The sequence below is a fragment of the Oncorhynchus mykiss genome, chromosome 15, assembly GCF_013265735.2.
Source record: "Oncorhynchus mykiss isolate Arlee chromosome 15, USDA_OmykA_1.1, whole genome shotgun sequence".
NCBI lineage: Eukaryota > Metazoa > Chordata > Actinopteri > Salmoniformes > Salmonidae > Oncorhynchus > Oncorhynchus mykiss.
In genome coordinates this window covers 18,456,145-18,471,893 of record NC_048579.1, presented here as the reverse complement: position 1 = coordinate 18,471,893, position 15,749 = coordinate 18,456,145, and the positions used below count along the sequence as shown (strand labels likewise).

General features: G+C 48.2%; 1 protein-coding gene across 2 annotated transcripts in view; it reads right to left on the bottom strand.

Moving 5' to 3' along the window:
* The window catches only part of scn5lab (sodium channel, voltage gated, type V-like, alpha b), a 189,960-nt gene that overhangs the window by 108,223 nt on the left and 65,988 nt on the right, over window positions 1-15,749 (bottom strand). For both annotated transcript variants that reach the window (XM_021562572.2, XM_036943977.1), the window contains 4 exons: window positions 5,441-5,582; window positions 4,998-5,195; window positions 4,654-4,815; window positions 2,278-2,616 (listed from right to left, as the gene is read on the bottom strand). In XM_021562572.2, the coding sequence (XP_021418247.2) occupies window positions 2,278-2,616; window positions 4,654-4,815; window positions 4,998-5,195; window positions 5,441-5,582 (841 nt within the window). The remainder of the gene's footprint in view (window positions 1-2,277; window positions 2,617-4,653; window positions 4,816-4,997; window positions 5,196-5,440; window positions 5,583-15,749) is intronic.

Here is a 15,749-nt window from a genome sequence, read left to right as displayed (position 1 = left end):
AGCACACACATGCTGTTGAACACAGCAGTCACTTAGGCAAGGCTATGCTAACACACACACACATCTCACATTGAGTCCACAGACAGGCTTTTCAATTTATGTTGGGTCAATGGCTGGAACATGATTCAGGATTGAGGCAGGGTGGTGACAGTTATCTAAGACATTCACTGACAGACACACACACACACACACACACACACACACACACACACACACACACACACACACACACACACACACACACACACACACACACACACACACACACACACACACACACACACACACACACACACACAAATCATCCCTAGAGCCATGTGATATCCTTATAACTAGTTACCTCCCAGCTGTATGTATCCATGATGGTGTGAGTGACAGGGGTTAAAGGTAGTCCAATCAAAGCCTCCCTGACACAAATCAGCCTCCCTCTATGATTACATAACGTCTTATTGGTCTCCCAGGTAGTCGGGCTGGCAGGCATGAGTGACGCACATCCCCAGTGTCAGAGCTCACATAAAACCACCCACTCACTGTTTGGCAAGTAAGGAACCCAACACAAGACCATTCACCATTTATCTCCTTTGTGGCCCTACCATCGCCACCACCACCAACATTCATTTAGCATCTGTTGCTACTCTGCGTTGCCATGGTTGCGTTTCCGAGACAACCTGGCGTCTGTGCCACTCACGCACACGCACAAGCCCGCACGAACACGTGCACACACACTTCTCAATAACCTTCCACCACTATTCATCTGGATTAGCAGCAACACAGTGATTTTAGTGCCTTTCCTGGCCAGTCCTTTGGGTGCGATATTGCAGTGTACTGTATTGACCTCCAGAGCACAATACCGCTGACTATAAATGAACTGTACTTGTTATTTTTGTTTGTGGTAAATAGACAAACCTGTTGGTCAATTTCTTTAGATTTGTAGCTTTCTTTTTCATAATTTGTTTACATGACACACTTTTGCTAGCTGTGTGTGTGTGTGCATGCTTACGTGAGTGTGTGTGTGCATGTGTGTGAGAGAATGAACAAGAGATATCAAGGAGGATCAGTAATAGCGATAGGATCATTGGAGTGCACTGACAACCATGCTGTTCTGAGAGCAGTCTGTTGAATGGGAAAGAGTAATAGAGATAGGATCATTGGAGTGCACTGACAAGCAGTCTGCTCTGAGAGCAGTCTGTTTCCTGGGAGAGAGTAATGGATATAGGATCATTGGAGTGCATTGACAAGCATGCTAATCTGGGAGCAGTCTGTTCTGAGAGCAGTCTGTTTCCTGGGAGAGAGGAGCATTATGTTCTTTATTTGGAGAGACAGACAGACAGACAGACAGACAGACAGACAGACAGACAGACAGACAGACAGACAGACAGACAGACAGACAGACAGACAGACAGACGACAGACAGACATACATACATACATACATACATACATACATACATACATACATACATACATACATACATACATTTGATTTACTATCCTTGTGGGGACCAAACCATTTATTCCCATTCAAAATCATATTTTGCCTAACCCTAAATCTAAACCTAACCCAAACTGCTAATCATAAATGTAACCCCTAACCCCAACCCTAATTGTAACCCTAACCCCTAAAATAGCTATTTGCCTTGTGGGGCCCGGGAAAATGTTTTCCTGTTTTACTATCCTTATGAGGACTTCTGGTACCCACAAGGACAGTAAAACCACACACACACACGCACACACACACACACACACACACACACACACACACACACACACACACACACACACACACACACACACACACACACACACACACACAAACACACACACGGCAGTGATAGCATGGCAAGTGATCCATTGAGTATTAGAGAAAATGCATTTAGGCTCTTCCCTTTTCCGTTCCTACACAGTTGCTAACATCCCTGCGGGGTAGTGTGAATCATCTGTTTTGAAACTGCAAATGAAACAGTGTGTTGTGTTAATGTTGAGTAGCCTAGTGGGGAAGAGGGAGCTGTTGGCTGTATCAGGTCACAGAGGTCTTGGCCAGTGACTCCGGGCAGCCTGAGGCTACTAAGTCCTGAGTCTACTCTACAGGATATGAGCTGTGGCCATTCCTTTGATACAGCTTTTTGCCACAGTAGTATCACCAGTTATCCACAGGGTGATTTCCCATGATGCATGCACATACGCAACCACACACACACACACACACACACACACACACACACACACACACACACACACACACACACACACACACACAACTCAGAAACCCAGTGCTCACACTCTCCTCCTTGACCTTCTCCATGATGCAGGCTGGGAGCCCCTGTGGGGTGACCCCGTTCTGGTCCATGGCCACGAACAGCTTCCCATTGACGTTGAGGAAGACCTGGGAACCCCGGCTGCCGGTGCTGTAGGTACTGGGCCTGCGTCTGGTGCTCCATGGGATCACCAGGGACCCAGTACGACTGTGTGTTCCCTCATTGTCCCCATGGATGCTGAACTCGTCGTCTGCGAAGTCACCCTCCGAGTCTTTGTTCCGGGGACGGAAGCTGAAGATGCTGATGTTGCTGCCTCGTCTGGTACGCGTGGAGATGGTGCGGGCGAGGAGTGGATGTGTCGGCTGGTGGGGGAGTGGAGAAAAAGTTTAAGTTGGATATATGGTAGGGAAGTCCTATGTTCGAAAAGAGTAAGATACTTGACTCAAACCCTGGATATCAGACAATCATTTTACAAATTAGGATTGCCATTGATCTCAGTAGTTTATTAGGGGAGAAAAATCTATATCCCAAAATATATACGTATATACAGAACCAGTCAAAAGTTTGGACACACCAACTCATTCAAGGGTTTTTCTTTATTTCTACTACTTTCTACATTGTAAAAGAATAGTGAAGACATCAAAACTATGAAATAACACATATGGAATTCTTTTTAAATTGAATTTGTTATTTTACCAGGTAAGTTGACTGAGAACACGTTCTCATTTACAGCAACGATCTGGGGAATAAATGAGCCAATTGTAAACTGGGGATTATTAGGTGACCATAATGGTTTGAGGGCCAGATTGGGAATTTAGCCAGGACACTGGGGTTAACACCCCTACTCTTACAATAAGTGCATTGGGATCTTTAATGACCTCAGAGAGTCAGGACACCCATTTAACATCCCATCTGAAAGATAGCACCCTACACAGGGTAGTGTCCCCAATCACTGCCCTGGGGAATTGGGATATTTTTTAGACCAGAGGAAAGAGTGCCTCCTACTGGCCCTACAACACCACTTCCAGCAGCATCTGGTCTCCCATCCAGAGACTGACCAAGATCAACCCTGCTTAGCTTCAGAAGCAAGCCAGCAGTGGTATGCAGGGTGGTATGCTGAATAGTGTAGTAACCAAAAAAGTGTTAAACTAATCAAAATATATTTTATATTTGAGATTCTTCAAAGTAGCTACCCTTTGCCTTGATGACAGCTTTGCACACTATTGGCATTCTCTCAACCAGCTTCATGAGGTAGTCATCTGGAATGCATTAAAATTAACAGGTGTGCCTTGTTAAAAGTTAAAAGCCCCAGAAATCAGCAGTTAACTGCCCCTCAGATTGCAGCCCAAATAAACGCTTCACAGAGTATATGTAACAGACACATCTCAGCATCAACTGTTCAGAGGAGTCTGCGGAAATTAGGTCAAATGGCTGCAAAGAAACCACTACTAAAGGACACCAATAAGAAGAAGAAACTTGCTTGGGCCAAGAAACACAAGCAATGGACATTAGACTGGTGGGAATCTGTCCTTTGGTCTGATGAGTACAAATTTGAGATTTTTGGTTCCAACCGCTGTGTCTTTGTGAGACGCAGAATAGGTGAATGGATGATCTCCGCATGTGTGGTTCCCACCGTAAACATGGGGGAGGAGGTGTGATGGTGTGGGGGTACTTTGCTGGTGACACTGTCCGTGATTTATTAAGAATTCTAGGCACACTTAACCAGCATGGCTACCACAGCATTCTGCAGCGATACGCCATCCCATCTGGTTTGCACTTAGTGGGACTATAATTAATTTTTCAACAGGACAATGACCCAAAACACACCACCAGGCTGTAAGGGCTATTTGACCAAGAAGGAGAATGATGGAGTGCTGCATCAGATGACGTGGCCTCCACAATCACCAGACCTCAACCCAATTGAGATGGTTTGGGATGAGTTGGACTGCAGAGTGAAGGAAAAGCAGACAACAAGTGCTCAGCATATGTGGGAACTCCTTCAAGACTGTTGGAAAAGCATTTCAGGTGACTACCTCAAGAAGCTGGTTGAGAGAATGCCAAGAGTGTGCAAAGTTGTAATCAAGGAAAAGGGTCGCTACTTTGAAGAATCTTAAATATATTTTGATTTGTTTAGCACTTTGATTGGTTACTTCATGATTCTATATGTGTTATTTCATAGTGTGGAGGTCTTCATTATTATTCTACAATGTAGATAATAGTAGAAATAAAGAAAAACCCTTGAATGAGTAGGTGTGTCCAAACCTGAAAGCATACTATTAGATTCAGAATGTTGTATTTATCCATGGTATTTTATCCATGTTGAAACATCATGATGAAATTTGAACCCATTAAGAATGCATAGTGATCATATTAACCCTGCCCCCATCCACTGTATCCACCTTCAACGTCGTCACGTATCCCTTCTCCACGTCTCCCCCATTCTCTACCTCCTCCACCAGTTCCTCCAGACTTCTCCTCCTGCTCTGCACCTCCTTGTGGTCAGGGAGAGCCAGGCCCGGGGACAGTTCCGGGGACATCAAGGATTCTGTATCCTGAGCTTTCTGAGTAGGAAATGCAAAGGGTCAGCTCAAGTAGGCACAGTCCTTTTTCAGCATATTGTGTCATTCAAAATGTACTAAACTCCCATACCAGCTAACCAATTGAAAGAAATGTCTACGGTCCAAATTCCCAATATTTAAAGCATCAACGCTTAAATTCTATGACGTAAAACCTTACGTCTTACCTGCGCTTCCCTCTTGAGGCGCTCCATGGCCAGCTGGAACTCTTTCTCTTTCTGCCAGGCCTCCTGGATGGTGGCCTGGTTCTGCTCCTCGTAGGCCATGGCCACAACAGCTAGGATCAGGTTGACCAGGTAGAAGGAACCCAGGAAGATGACCACCACAAAGAACACCATGTAGGTCTTCCCTGCTGACCGCAGAGTCTGGGGAGGGATGGATCGATGGATGGATGGTTTGGCAAAAAGTATGTTATAAAAGACAGAGGGTTTGATTTTTGCAAGTTAATGTTGGTTTAAGCTTAGGTTTAAGATTGTGGAAGATTGTAGAAGACCTCCAAGACCTTAAATACATTACTGTAAACAAATATACTTATTTTCTTCCAATGATCTTACCTGTATGTGGATATTGTTTGAAATGAACCTGGTCATTTCCTGGTGTCCATACTGACCTGGTGATAGAGGTTCTCCCAGTAGTCTTGTGTCATGAGCCGGAAGAGGGAGAGGAACGCCCAACCGAAGCTGTCAAAGCTGGTGTAACCATAGTTAGGGTTCCTTCCTGCCTTCAAACACTCAAACCCATCTGGGCAATGCCTGTAGAGAAAACAGAAAGAAAACATCAAGAAAATGTCATGTTTGGCTCTAGTCCAGAATCAAGGTCCTAAACCGTAGGAACTAATGTAGATCTTACAGAGCAAATACCAAACTGCATGTTGCATTTTTTGTCCTGTCAGTAGGCCCAAATATGTCCCTTTACTACAAAAACGTAAACAAGGTCATACTGTATAAAATGATGCTGCAGATTGGATCCCATGCCAATATGCTGCCTCCTTAGTGTGTACAGTTCATGCACATTCACTGGCTTGTCATTGCCGCACAGTGAGCTCATCCCACGCCTGTTATCTTAGCGAAGGGTGGCCATTAAGATAAATAACCGTGTCCACAGGCCTTGAGCTTTATCCATGCGACAAGGTCCCGTACCAGTCGTCCCCATCGTGTGGTACAGATAATACTAATTCAATAAGCTGAAATATCACGGATGTAATTTACAGTTTATAAGCTTATCAGAGTATTTTGTGATTGTTCTTCAAATGTACATTACATAGTGGAACTGGTTTAGACATTTCCATGACTAACTGTGTAAGAAACAGTTCAAGAGCCAGCGAGGGTGACGTAAGTTCAGAGCAATGCCACGGCACTGCAATGCCATTGCATGCCACCCCACGTTAGAAACCGTCCCCATATTCTTGTGACAAAAAGGTGAGTCACTCCGACCCCCGGCTTCTTCAGACGTGGACCGGGTTAGGGGGGCTGGGGTGAAACGGGTGGGCGTCAGGAAGAGCGTGGCTGGGGAGTTGAATGGACGTGATGCCACCAACCTGCTATCACGCCAATCCCTCTCCCCTTCACACCACCCCAGCCCTTCACCCATCCCTGCAATGCCCACCACAACCGCAGCCTGTTTGCCCGGCCAGGCAACACCTGTCTGTCAGCGGCCTTGGCCGTGGCCGCGGCATGCGGAGGGAGGGTGTGAGGGTGTGGGGCGATGGGCGCTATCACCCACCAGACACCTCTCTGTGTATCTGGCGGACGTGTCAATGGACATGCCCCACTTCAGACCCCCGGGAGGCTGCTAACGGAAGGCCTCAAACCCACCACACACACAATTCCCATACGGCGGCATGACATGTCTGAACTGCAGAATATCCTTTAGCATTGTTTTTAAGCTGCATTTCCTAGATTTCCAATTTCCAATTCTAAGTACACCCTTTTTGTGTTTTCTGTACATTTTTATCATGGGTGCATGTACACGTCCATAGTAACCCACCAAAATATGGTAGCAGAATAATGTTTTGTTATTTTTCTAGGGGCATAAATTCTTATGACCTTACAGGAAAACCAGGAAAGAGTGCCAGGGATTGCTATAACCTAACAATGCCTCACCCTGTAATTAAAAGTACCAAGTTTGGTAAATTAATGCTCTCACCCTATGTCTAATTGGACTGCACAGAAAGTGTCACTACAGCAGTCACACAAATGTAGCTGTTGCTGAGCCCCAAACATGAAACATCCACAGAATCAGATCACTTTTATAGGACACAAGCAATCGAAACGCCGCCTGCGGTTTGTGTTGTGATGAGTAACGTGTTGTATTGTTGTCAGAAAGAGAGAGAAAGAGAGAGAGATGAACCCTGACACAGAGGAGTCACTGAGAGTATCTGTCAGAGTAACTGCTTTCTCTCAGCACTCCGGCAGCTGGGGGTGCGATCGACCGCTATCCCATCTCTCGCCAGGGCACTGGGCATTCTGACATGGAGCTATTTTTGGCACCAGCAGTGAGCCCCGGTAACTATCCCTTTATGAGGATCTGGGAAGGGGCGGGTGGGTTGTGGAAGGGTTGGTGGATGATGAACTATATCCCTGTGAGGATAGTGACTACCTGACGGTTCATCACAACACGCTGTTGAAAAGTTAGATGTGATGTACAGTTTGGTCTTTACTGTAGACCTAATACCTTGGAAACTGTCAAGGAAGCATCAGTACTCCACTGACAACAGTACAGAGAAAAAGAGAGGCCAAACAGATTGGCAGCAGCAAAACAGTGATGATGTGGTACACTTGGAATAAATGGTAGTAGTAGGCTGTTAAAAGTGTCAAATCAGCTGGCGAGGATTAATTGAAACATCAGATCTCTATATCTGAGTACATGGCCCATATGACAAACAACAGTTCTGATGTGTGTTCATCAGATCAGACATGACACCTCCCCCCTCGCCCCATCCCTCTCCCTCTTATCCCAGCCACAGATGAGCTCCAATAGTTGATAGGATACAACATAAAAGTGAACAGAAGTGGGAGCAGGGGAGTGTTCCCCACGGTCACTTTGTGGAGGGAACATTGGCTTGGCTGTGAGTTGAGTCACCCCTTCCAACCCTTCCACCCTGTGAAACAACAAAGCCTGGTGGGGAAGGCTTCAAAGCCTGGCGGGAAGAGGAAGGTGCCCTCCTAAACCTGATGTTCTCACTGCTCAGATTTATGCCCAGGTTTACCAAGTCAGTGTTCGTTAGGCACAACATGGAAGAAAACTAACTGAAATAGGGAGGGACTACATAGACTTGTCCAACAAGAAATGTTCATTTTAGTTTACTATTGTGTGCCCTATTGAATATGATCCATGATTCTGCCCAGGCTGCTTCACCGAGTGACCAACCACAGGCTAGGAGTCCTTCATTAAAGCTTGCAAACAAAAACATTTTTGAACATTTTGCAGTGGAAAACATAAATGCGTGTTTCTTATTGGTCAAATCGAGGTTGTCCCTCCCTGTTTTAGTCAATTGTCTTCTGTTTTCTGTGTGAACTGGATCGTGATGAAGAACTCTGCAATAGGCTTTAGCTCTTACACAACCACGCTTCCTCCTCAGGCACTGATACAGGCAGAGTGAACACATCAGCAAAAGAGGATGACAATCAGCAACAACAAAAAAAGAGAACTACGATTCATACACTGGAAATAATGATGCTCGCAATGTGTACGTCAAGAAGGAAAATTAATAGTTTGGGTATGTATTTTGTCACTCCATAAGACGTGTTTTAACAAAATTACAATATTCACTGGAAATGTAAGTTTAATTTTTTTCTGAATTACATGTCCATCTGCTCAAGGCGTCCATAATGCTAGGCCCCCCTCATCTAAAAAAAAACATTGTCTTCATCCCAATGTCACGACTTCCGCCGAAGTTGGCTCTCCTGCCTGTTCGGGCGGTGCTCGGCGGTCGTCGTCACCGTCCTACTAGCCACCATCGATCCCTTTTTCGTTTGTCTGTTGGTTTTGTCTTATTAGTTTCACCTGTGTGTATTTTAGTTTATTGACGTCCTTATTTATAGTAGGTTGTCCCGCCCTTGTTTCGTGCGGGATTGTTTTGGTTTCATGTATTTTAGTGAATACGTATTGTGTTATTTGCTCCGATATATCTTAATCCTGTGTTGGATTATTTCACCCTGTTTTCGGGTTTTCAGTGTTTGTTCCGGAGAATAAACTATCGACTCACTGCACCTGCTCTCTGCGCTTGATTCCACCTACCTTGTTAATACGTGACAGAATCCCGCACCACCCATGGAATCAGCAGGAGCAGCCGCGTCTCCTCTCCCATCGATGGAGGAGAGAGTCCTCCACCACACCAGCGTGCTCCATCGGATTGGTTCTGCCATGGACCAAATGATGGAGAGGATGGATCGATGGGAGAGGAGTGGTCTTCCCACATCATCGCTAGCACCCCCTTCTCCAGCACCTCCTGTTCCTACGACCACATCTGGCTCCGGGGCTCTGCGGTTGACACTCCCACGGGAGTATGACGGAACGGCGGCTGGGTGCCAGGGTTTCCTCCTTCAACTGGAGCTATACCTGGCTACCGTGCGTCCTGCTCCCTCTGGAGAGGAGAGCGTGAGCGCCCTCGTCTCCTGCTTGACTGGGCGAGCCCTCGAGTGGGCCAACGCAGTATGGAATGGCCCGGACTCGGCGAGGGATAATTACCCAGAGTTCACCCGCCGATTCCGAGCTGTTTTTGACCATCCACCAGAGGGTCGGGCGGCGGGTGAACGGCTGTTCCACCTGCGGCAGGAGACGAGGAGCGCTCAGGACTTTGCTCTGGAGTTCAGGACCTTGGCCGCAGGAGCAGGATGGAACGACAGGGCCTTGGTCGACCATTTCAGATGCAGTCTCAGGGAGGACGTCCGCAGGGAGCTGGCATGTCGGGACACCACCTGCACACTGGATGAGCTCATTGACTTGGCTATCCGTCTCGACAATCTGCTGGCTGCTCGCGGGCGTTCGGATCAGGCCCTGTCGTTTCCACTTCCCAGCCCTCCTGCCCCTATCCCTATGGAATTAGGAGGGGCAGCTTCGAGGGAGACCGGAGGAGGAGTGTCCTCCTGCACCAGTTGTGGTCGACGAGGGCACACGTCAGACCGGTGCTGGAGGAACTCGTCTGGGAGTCGGGAGGGCAGGCGGAGCACTGCTCGATCACCCCAGGTGAGTAAGCACCAGACTCACCCAGAGCCTCCTGTCGGTCATGTGTATGTTTTGATTTCTTTCCCTGGGTTTTTTCCCTATCTACAGCATAAGGCGCTAGTCGATTCAGGCGCAGCTGGGAATTTCATGGATCGTGGGCTTGCGTTAAGGCTAGGGATTCCCCTGGTGTCGGTTGATCAACCTTTCCCCGTGCACTCATTAGATAGCCGACCATTAGGGTCAGGAGTGATTAGGGAGGCTACGGTGCCACTGGACATGGTAACGCAGGGGGATCATAAGGAGCAGATTAGTCTGTTCCTTATAGATTCACCTGCGTTTCCGGTGGTGTTGGGGGTTCCCTGGTTAGCTCAACACAACCCGGTGATTTCCTGGCGACAGGGGGCTCTTAAGGGGTGGTCAGAGGAGTGTTCAGGTAGGTGTAGAGGAGTTGCCGTTGGTGCGACTACGGTGGAGAGTCCAGACCAAGTTTCCACCGTGCGCATTCCCTCTGAATATGCCGATTTGGCTATCGCCTTCAGTAAAAAGAAGGCGACCCAATTACCACCTCATCGTCGAGAGGACTGCGTGATAAACCTTCTGGAGAACGCTGCACTTCCTAGGAGTCACGTGTATCCATTGTCCCAGGAGGAGACGGTAGCGATGGAAACATACGTTACTGAATCACTGAGACAGGGGTACATTCGGCCCTCCGCATCACCCGTCTCCTCGAGCTTCTTTTTTGTGAAGAAGAAGGATGGAGGTCTGCGTCCGTGCATTGATTATAGAGGTCTAAATTCCATCACAGTGGGGTTTAGTTACCCACTACCTCTCATCGCCACGGCGGTGGAATCATTTCACGGGGCGCGCTTCTTCACAAAACTGGACCTGAGGAGCGCGTATAATCTGGTGCGTATCCGGGGAGGGGATGAGTGGAAAACTGCATTCAGTACTACATCTGGTCATTATGAGTACCGCGTCATGCCATACGGGTTGAAGAATGCTCCAGCCGTTTTCCAATCCTTCGTAGACGAGATTCTCCGAGACCTGCTCGGGCAGGGAGTGGTAGTGTACATCGATGACATCTTGATCTATTCTGCCACACGCGCGGCGCATGTGTCTCTGGTGCGTAAGGTACTTGGGCGACTGCTGGAGCATGATCTGTATTGCAAGGCGGAGAAATGTGAGTTTTTCAAACAGTCCATTTCCTTCCTGGGATATCGTATTTCCACCTCTGGGGTGGTGATGGAGGATGACCGCGTTACAGCCGTGCGTAATTGGCCGACTCCGACCACGGTGAAAGAGGTGCAGCGGTTTTTAGGGTTTGCCAATTACTACCGGAGGTTTATCCGGGGTTTTGGTCAGGTAGCTGCTCCCATCACCTCGCTGCTGAAGGGAGGACCGGTGCGCTTGCGCTGGTCAGCAGAGGCGGGCAGAGCATTCACTCGTTTGAAGGAGCTGTTCACCAATGCACCCGTGTTGGCGCATCCGGACCCCTCTTTAGCGTTCATAGTGGAGGTGGATGCGTCCGAGGCTGGGGTCGGAGCCGTGCTGTCCCAACGCTCGGGCGTGCCACCCAAACTTCGCCCTTGTGCTTTCTTTTCGAGCAAGCTCAGCCCAGCAGAGCGAAACTATGATGTGGGGGACCGGGAGTTGTTAGCTGTAGTCAAGGCTCTGAAGGTGTGGAGACATTGGCTTGAGGGGGCTAAACACCCTTTTCTCATCTGGACTGACCATCGTAATCTCGAGTATATCCGGGCAGCGAAGAGAATGAATCCACGTCAGGCTAGATGGGCCATGTTTTTTACCAGATTCCGGTTTACCCTCTCATACCGGCCCGGCTCCCAAAACACCAAGGCCGACGCGCTGTCCCGCCTCTATGATACCGAGGAGCGGCCCGTTGAGCAAACTCCCATCATTTCACCGTCATGTCTCGTGGCACCGGTGGTATGGGAGGTGGACGCAGAGATAGAGGGGGCCTCACGGTCAGAGCTGGCCCCTCCCAACTGTCCAGTAGGAACCCAGTACGTACCGAGGGGGGTCCGGGACAAGCTGATTCGGTGGGCTCATACTCTCCCCTCCTCGGGTCATCCTGGCATCGAGAGGACAGTGCGGAGTCTGAGAGGGAGATACTGGTGGCCCACGCTAGCTAAAGACGTGAGATTTTATGTCTCCTCCTGCTCCGTGTGTGCTCAGAGCAAGGCTCCTCGGCACTTGCCTAGAGGGAAATTACAACCCCTCCCCGTTCCACAACGGCCGTGGACACACTTATCGGTGGACTTTCTTACCGACCTTCCCCCGTCCCAGGGAAGTACTACAATCCTGGTCGTTGTGGATCGGTTTTCTAAGTCCTGTCGTCTCATCCCGTTGCCCGGTCTCCCTACGGCCCTGCAGACTGCTGAGGCCTTGTTTACCCATGTCTTCCGGCACTATGGGGTGCCTGAGGACATCGTTTCTGATCGGGGTCCCCAATTCACGTCCAGAGTATGGAGGGCGTTTATGGAGAGACTGGGGGTCTCGGTCAGCTTAACCTCAGGTTTTCACCCCGAGAGTAATGGGCAGGTGGAGCGCGTAAATCAAGAGGTGGGCAGGTTTCTGCGGTCCTATTGCCGGGACCGGCCTGGTGAGTGGGCAAGGTATGTTCCCTGGGCTGAACTAGCTCAGAACTCCCTACGCCACTCCTCAACTAACTTGTCTCCTTTTGAGTGTGTGTTAGGTTACCAGCCGGTCCTGGCTCCATGGCATCAGAGCCAGACCGAGGCTCCTGCGGTGGAGGAATGGGTACAGCGCTCCAAGGACACATGGAAAGCCGTTCAGGACTCACTACGGGTAGCGGGCGAACGGCAGAAGAGGAGCGCTGACCAACACCGCAGTGAGGCCCCCGTGTTTGCACCGGGGGACAGGGTCTGGCTCTCGACCCGGAACCTGCCCCTCCGCCTGCCCTGTCGGAAGCTGGGGCCGCAGTGTGTGGGGCCGTTTAAAGTCCTGAGGAGAATAAACGAGGTGTGTTACAGGTTACAACTTCCTAGGTATTACCGTATTAACCCCTCGTTTCATGTGTCTCTCCTCAGGCCGGTGGTGGCTGGTCCCCTGCAAGAAGGTGAGGTGCCTGAGGTCCCTCCGCCCCCCCTGGACATCGAGGGGTCCCCGGCGTACACAGTTCGGGGCATTCTGGATTCGAGACGCCGGGTGGGGGGCCTACAGTACCTCGTGGACTGGGAGGGGTACGGTCCGGAGGAGAGATGCTGGGTTCCGGTGAGGGACATTTTGGACCCTTCTCTCCTGAGTGATTTCCACCGCCTCCACCCGGATCGCCCAGCACCTCGTCCTCCGGGTCGTCCTCGAGGACGGTGGCGGCGCGCTGCGGGGGCCGCGCGTCAGGGGGGGGGTACTGTCACGACTTCCGCCGAAGTTGGCTCTCCTGCCTGTTCGGGCGGTGCTCGGCGGTCGTCGTCACCGTCCTACTAGCCACCATCGATCCCTTTTTCGTTTGTCTGTTGGTTTTGTCTTATTAGTTTCACCTGTGTGTATTTTAGTTTATTGACGTCCTTATTTATAGTAGGTTGTCCCGCCCTTGTTTCGTGCGGGATTGTTTTGGTTTCATGTATTTTAGTGAATACGTATTGTGTTATTTGCTCCGATATATCTTAATCCTGTGTTGGATTATTTCACCCTGTTTTCGGGTTTTCAGTGTTTGTTCCGGAGAATAAACTATCGACTCACTGCACCTGCTCTCTGCGCTTGATTCCACCTACCTTGTTAATACGTGACACCCAAACCATTAAGAAAAACTAAAGTTGACATTACAACCAGTTAGCCTAATATTAAAGAGTTCTAGGACTGAGGTCTATGAGAATGAAAGTACTTAACATTTCTATAGCAACAGTTTCCAGGAGGTTGTTGCCCATGGAGATTGTTTTCTGTGATCTCTCCTGAGGATGTGGATTGGTCTCTCAGATTGGTTTGTCATGATTTATGTGGTATTTTATGCCTTTTCTTGTTCCCAGTGTAGCTTGTGTAGATTAGGACGGATTGTTTGATTAGGTTAAAATGCCATACAATATTTCCCATGTTAATCATGCATTTACAAAAAAGTTTAGATTCCTTGCATAATTATTTCATAGATTTTTGAGTTCTCTTAGGTCAACTGGCAATCAAGTAAAAGGTCTGGAGAAACGAACAAACAATCAAGCGTCATATGACTTACTATTCTGTTTCTAATGGGCTATTTTGAGGTGAACCGGGTCAAATAATAGGAGGCGGACATACTCATGTAACATTTAAAGCATCTAAAATACATCCTACTTACAGTTGATTTATACTACCTCTTATCTTAATGAACATCATTTTACACTCTGTAATTACCAGTGTAATACATGCCTGCTGATGGGTTTTTATAAGAAGAATATTTACAGTACTAAGGAAAGACCAGATCATCAAAGGAGTCCTTCAGCTGGTATCATAACTGGGCAACAACGGCACAATTGTTAGCATAACCGAGGACTATCTTAAAGTATTCTGTGAAGCCTCTCTGAATCGCCACCCTAACGAGTAAAAGGCCAGTGATAATGTCATTCGAAAAAAATGTTAACAGCAAAGCTAGCCAGCATTAATATCGACAAAAATAAAGGCCCTTCAACTTGCACTTGATATAAATGCAATTAGCGAGCTGTTACATTCAATTTGATGACTCATCAAGTAGAACTGGAGTCAGAGAAATACAAGGAGTTAAGAACATGGCACATACAGAGAGCCTAGGGTGGGGAGAGCCTAGGGTGGGGGAGAGCCTAGGGTGGGGGAGAGCCTAGGGTGGGGAGAGCCTAGGGTGGGGGAGAGCCTAGGGTGGGGGAGAGCCTAGGGTGGGGGAGAGCCTAGGGTGGGGGAGAGCCAAAAGGTGGATGTAAGTGAGAGGCAATAATCTTCACTTTGCAGTCAGGGTAGCCATTAACAAAGCCATTAGAGTGAAGCCAAAAAGCTTAAAAAGGATCAAATGTGACTAAAGTGGAGGGGCAAACCCACTAGCCCCCCTCCCGCTGCCTCGACCCCCCCCCCCCCCCCCCCCCACACACACACACACACACACACATACACCACACACACCCCTACACCCCCATTTGGAATGCCAGATATAACTGCTCATGTCTATTGTATTTGTACTGAGTGAAACCAGCCTAAATGTATGTGCCAATCTATGACAGCGATTTTGTATTGGAAGGGATATTAAATAGAATGTTTATTTATTTCGGTTTGATAAGGGACAGTAGTAGTTCTACGGAAGACCTGGGCCGTAGTCATCAAGCATTTTTTTCTCAGAAGTTTGACAAATATTGGCCCAGATCCATGTCCATTTTGACTGACAGGAAAACGTTCCAGTGAGTGACATCCAGTGACCAGCTGAATGTGGGACGAGCCTATGGGAGCATTGATTTCTACATTGACCCTATGAGACCGAGGTAGCCAGACCAGTTAACAAACACCACAGAGACAAACAAATACCATTGTCTGCCATGTATTTATCTTAAAGGGTGTTGTGTTAATACAAGCTCACAAATGGCGTTTAACATTTCATCTCAGTTCATCTCTACAGAAAAATAACATATATTATATACACTACATGACCAAAAGTATGTGGACACCTGCTCATCGAACATCTCATTCCAAAATTATAGGCATTAATATGGAGTTGTTCCCCCCTTTGCTGCTATAACAGCCTCCACTCTTCTGGCAAGTCTTTCCACTAGATGTTGGAACTTTGC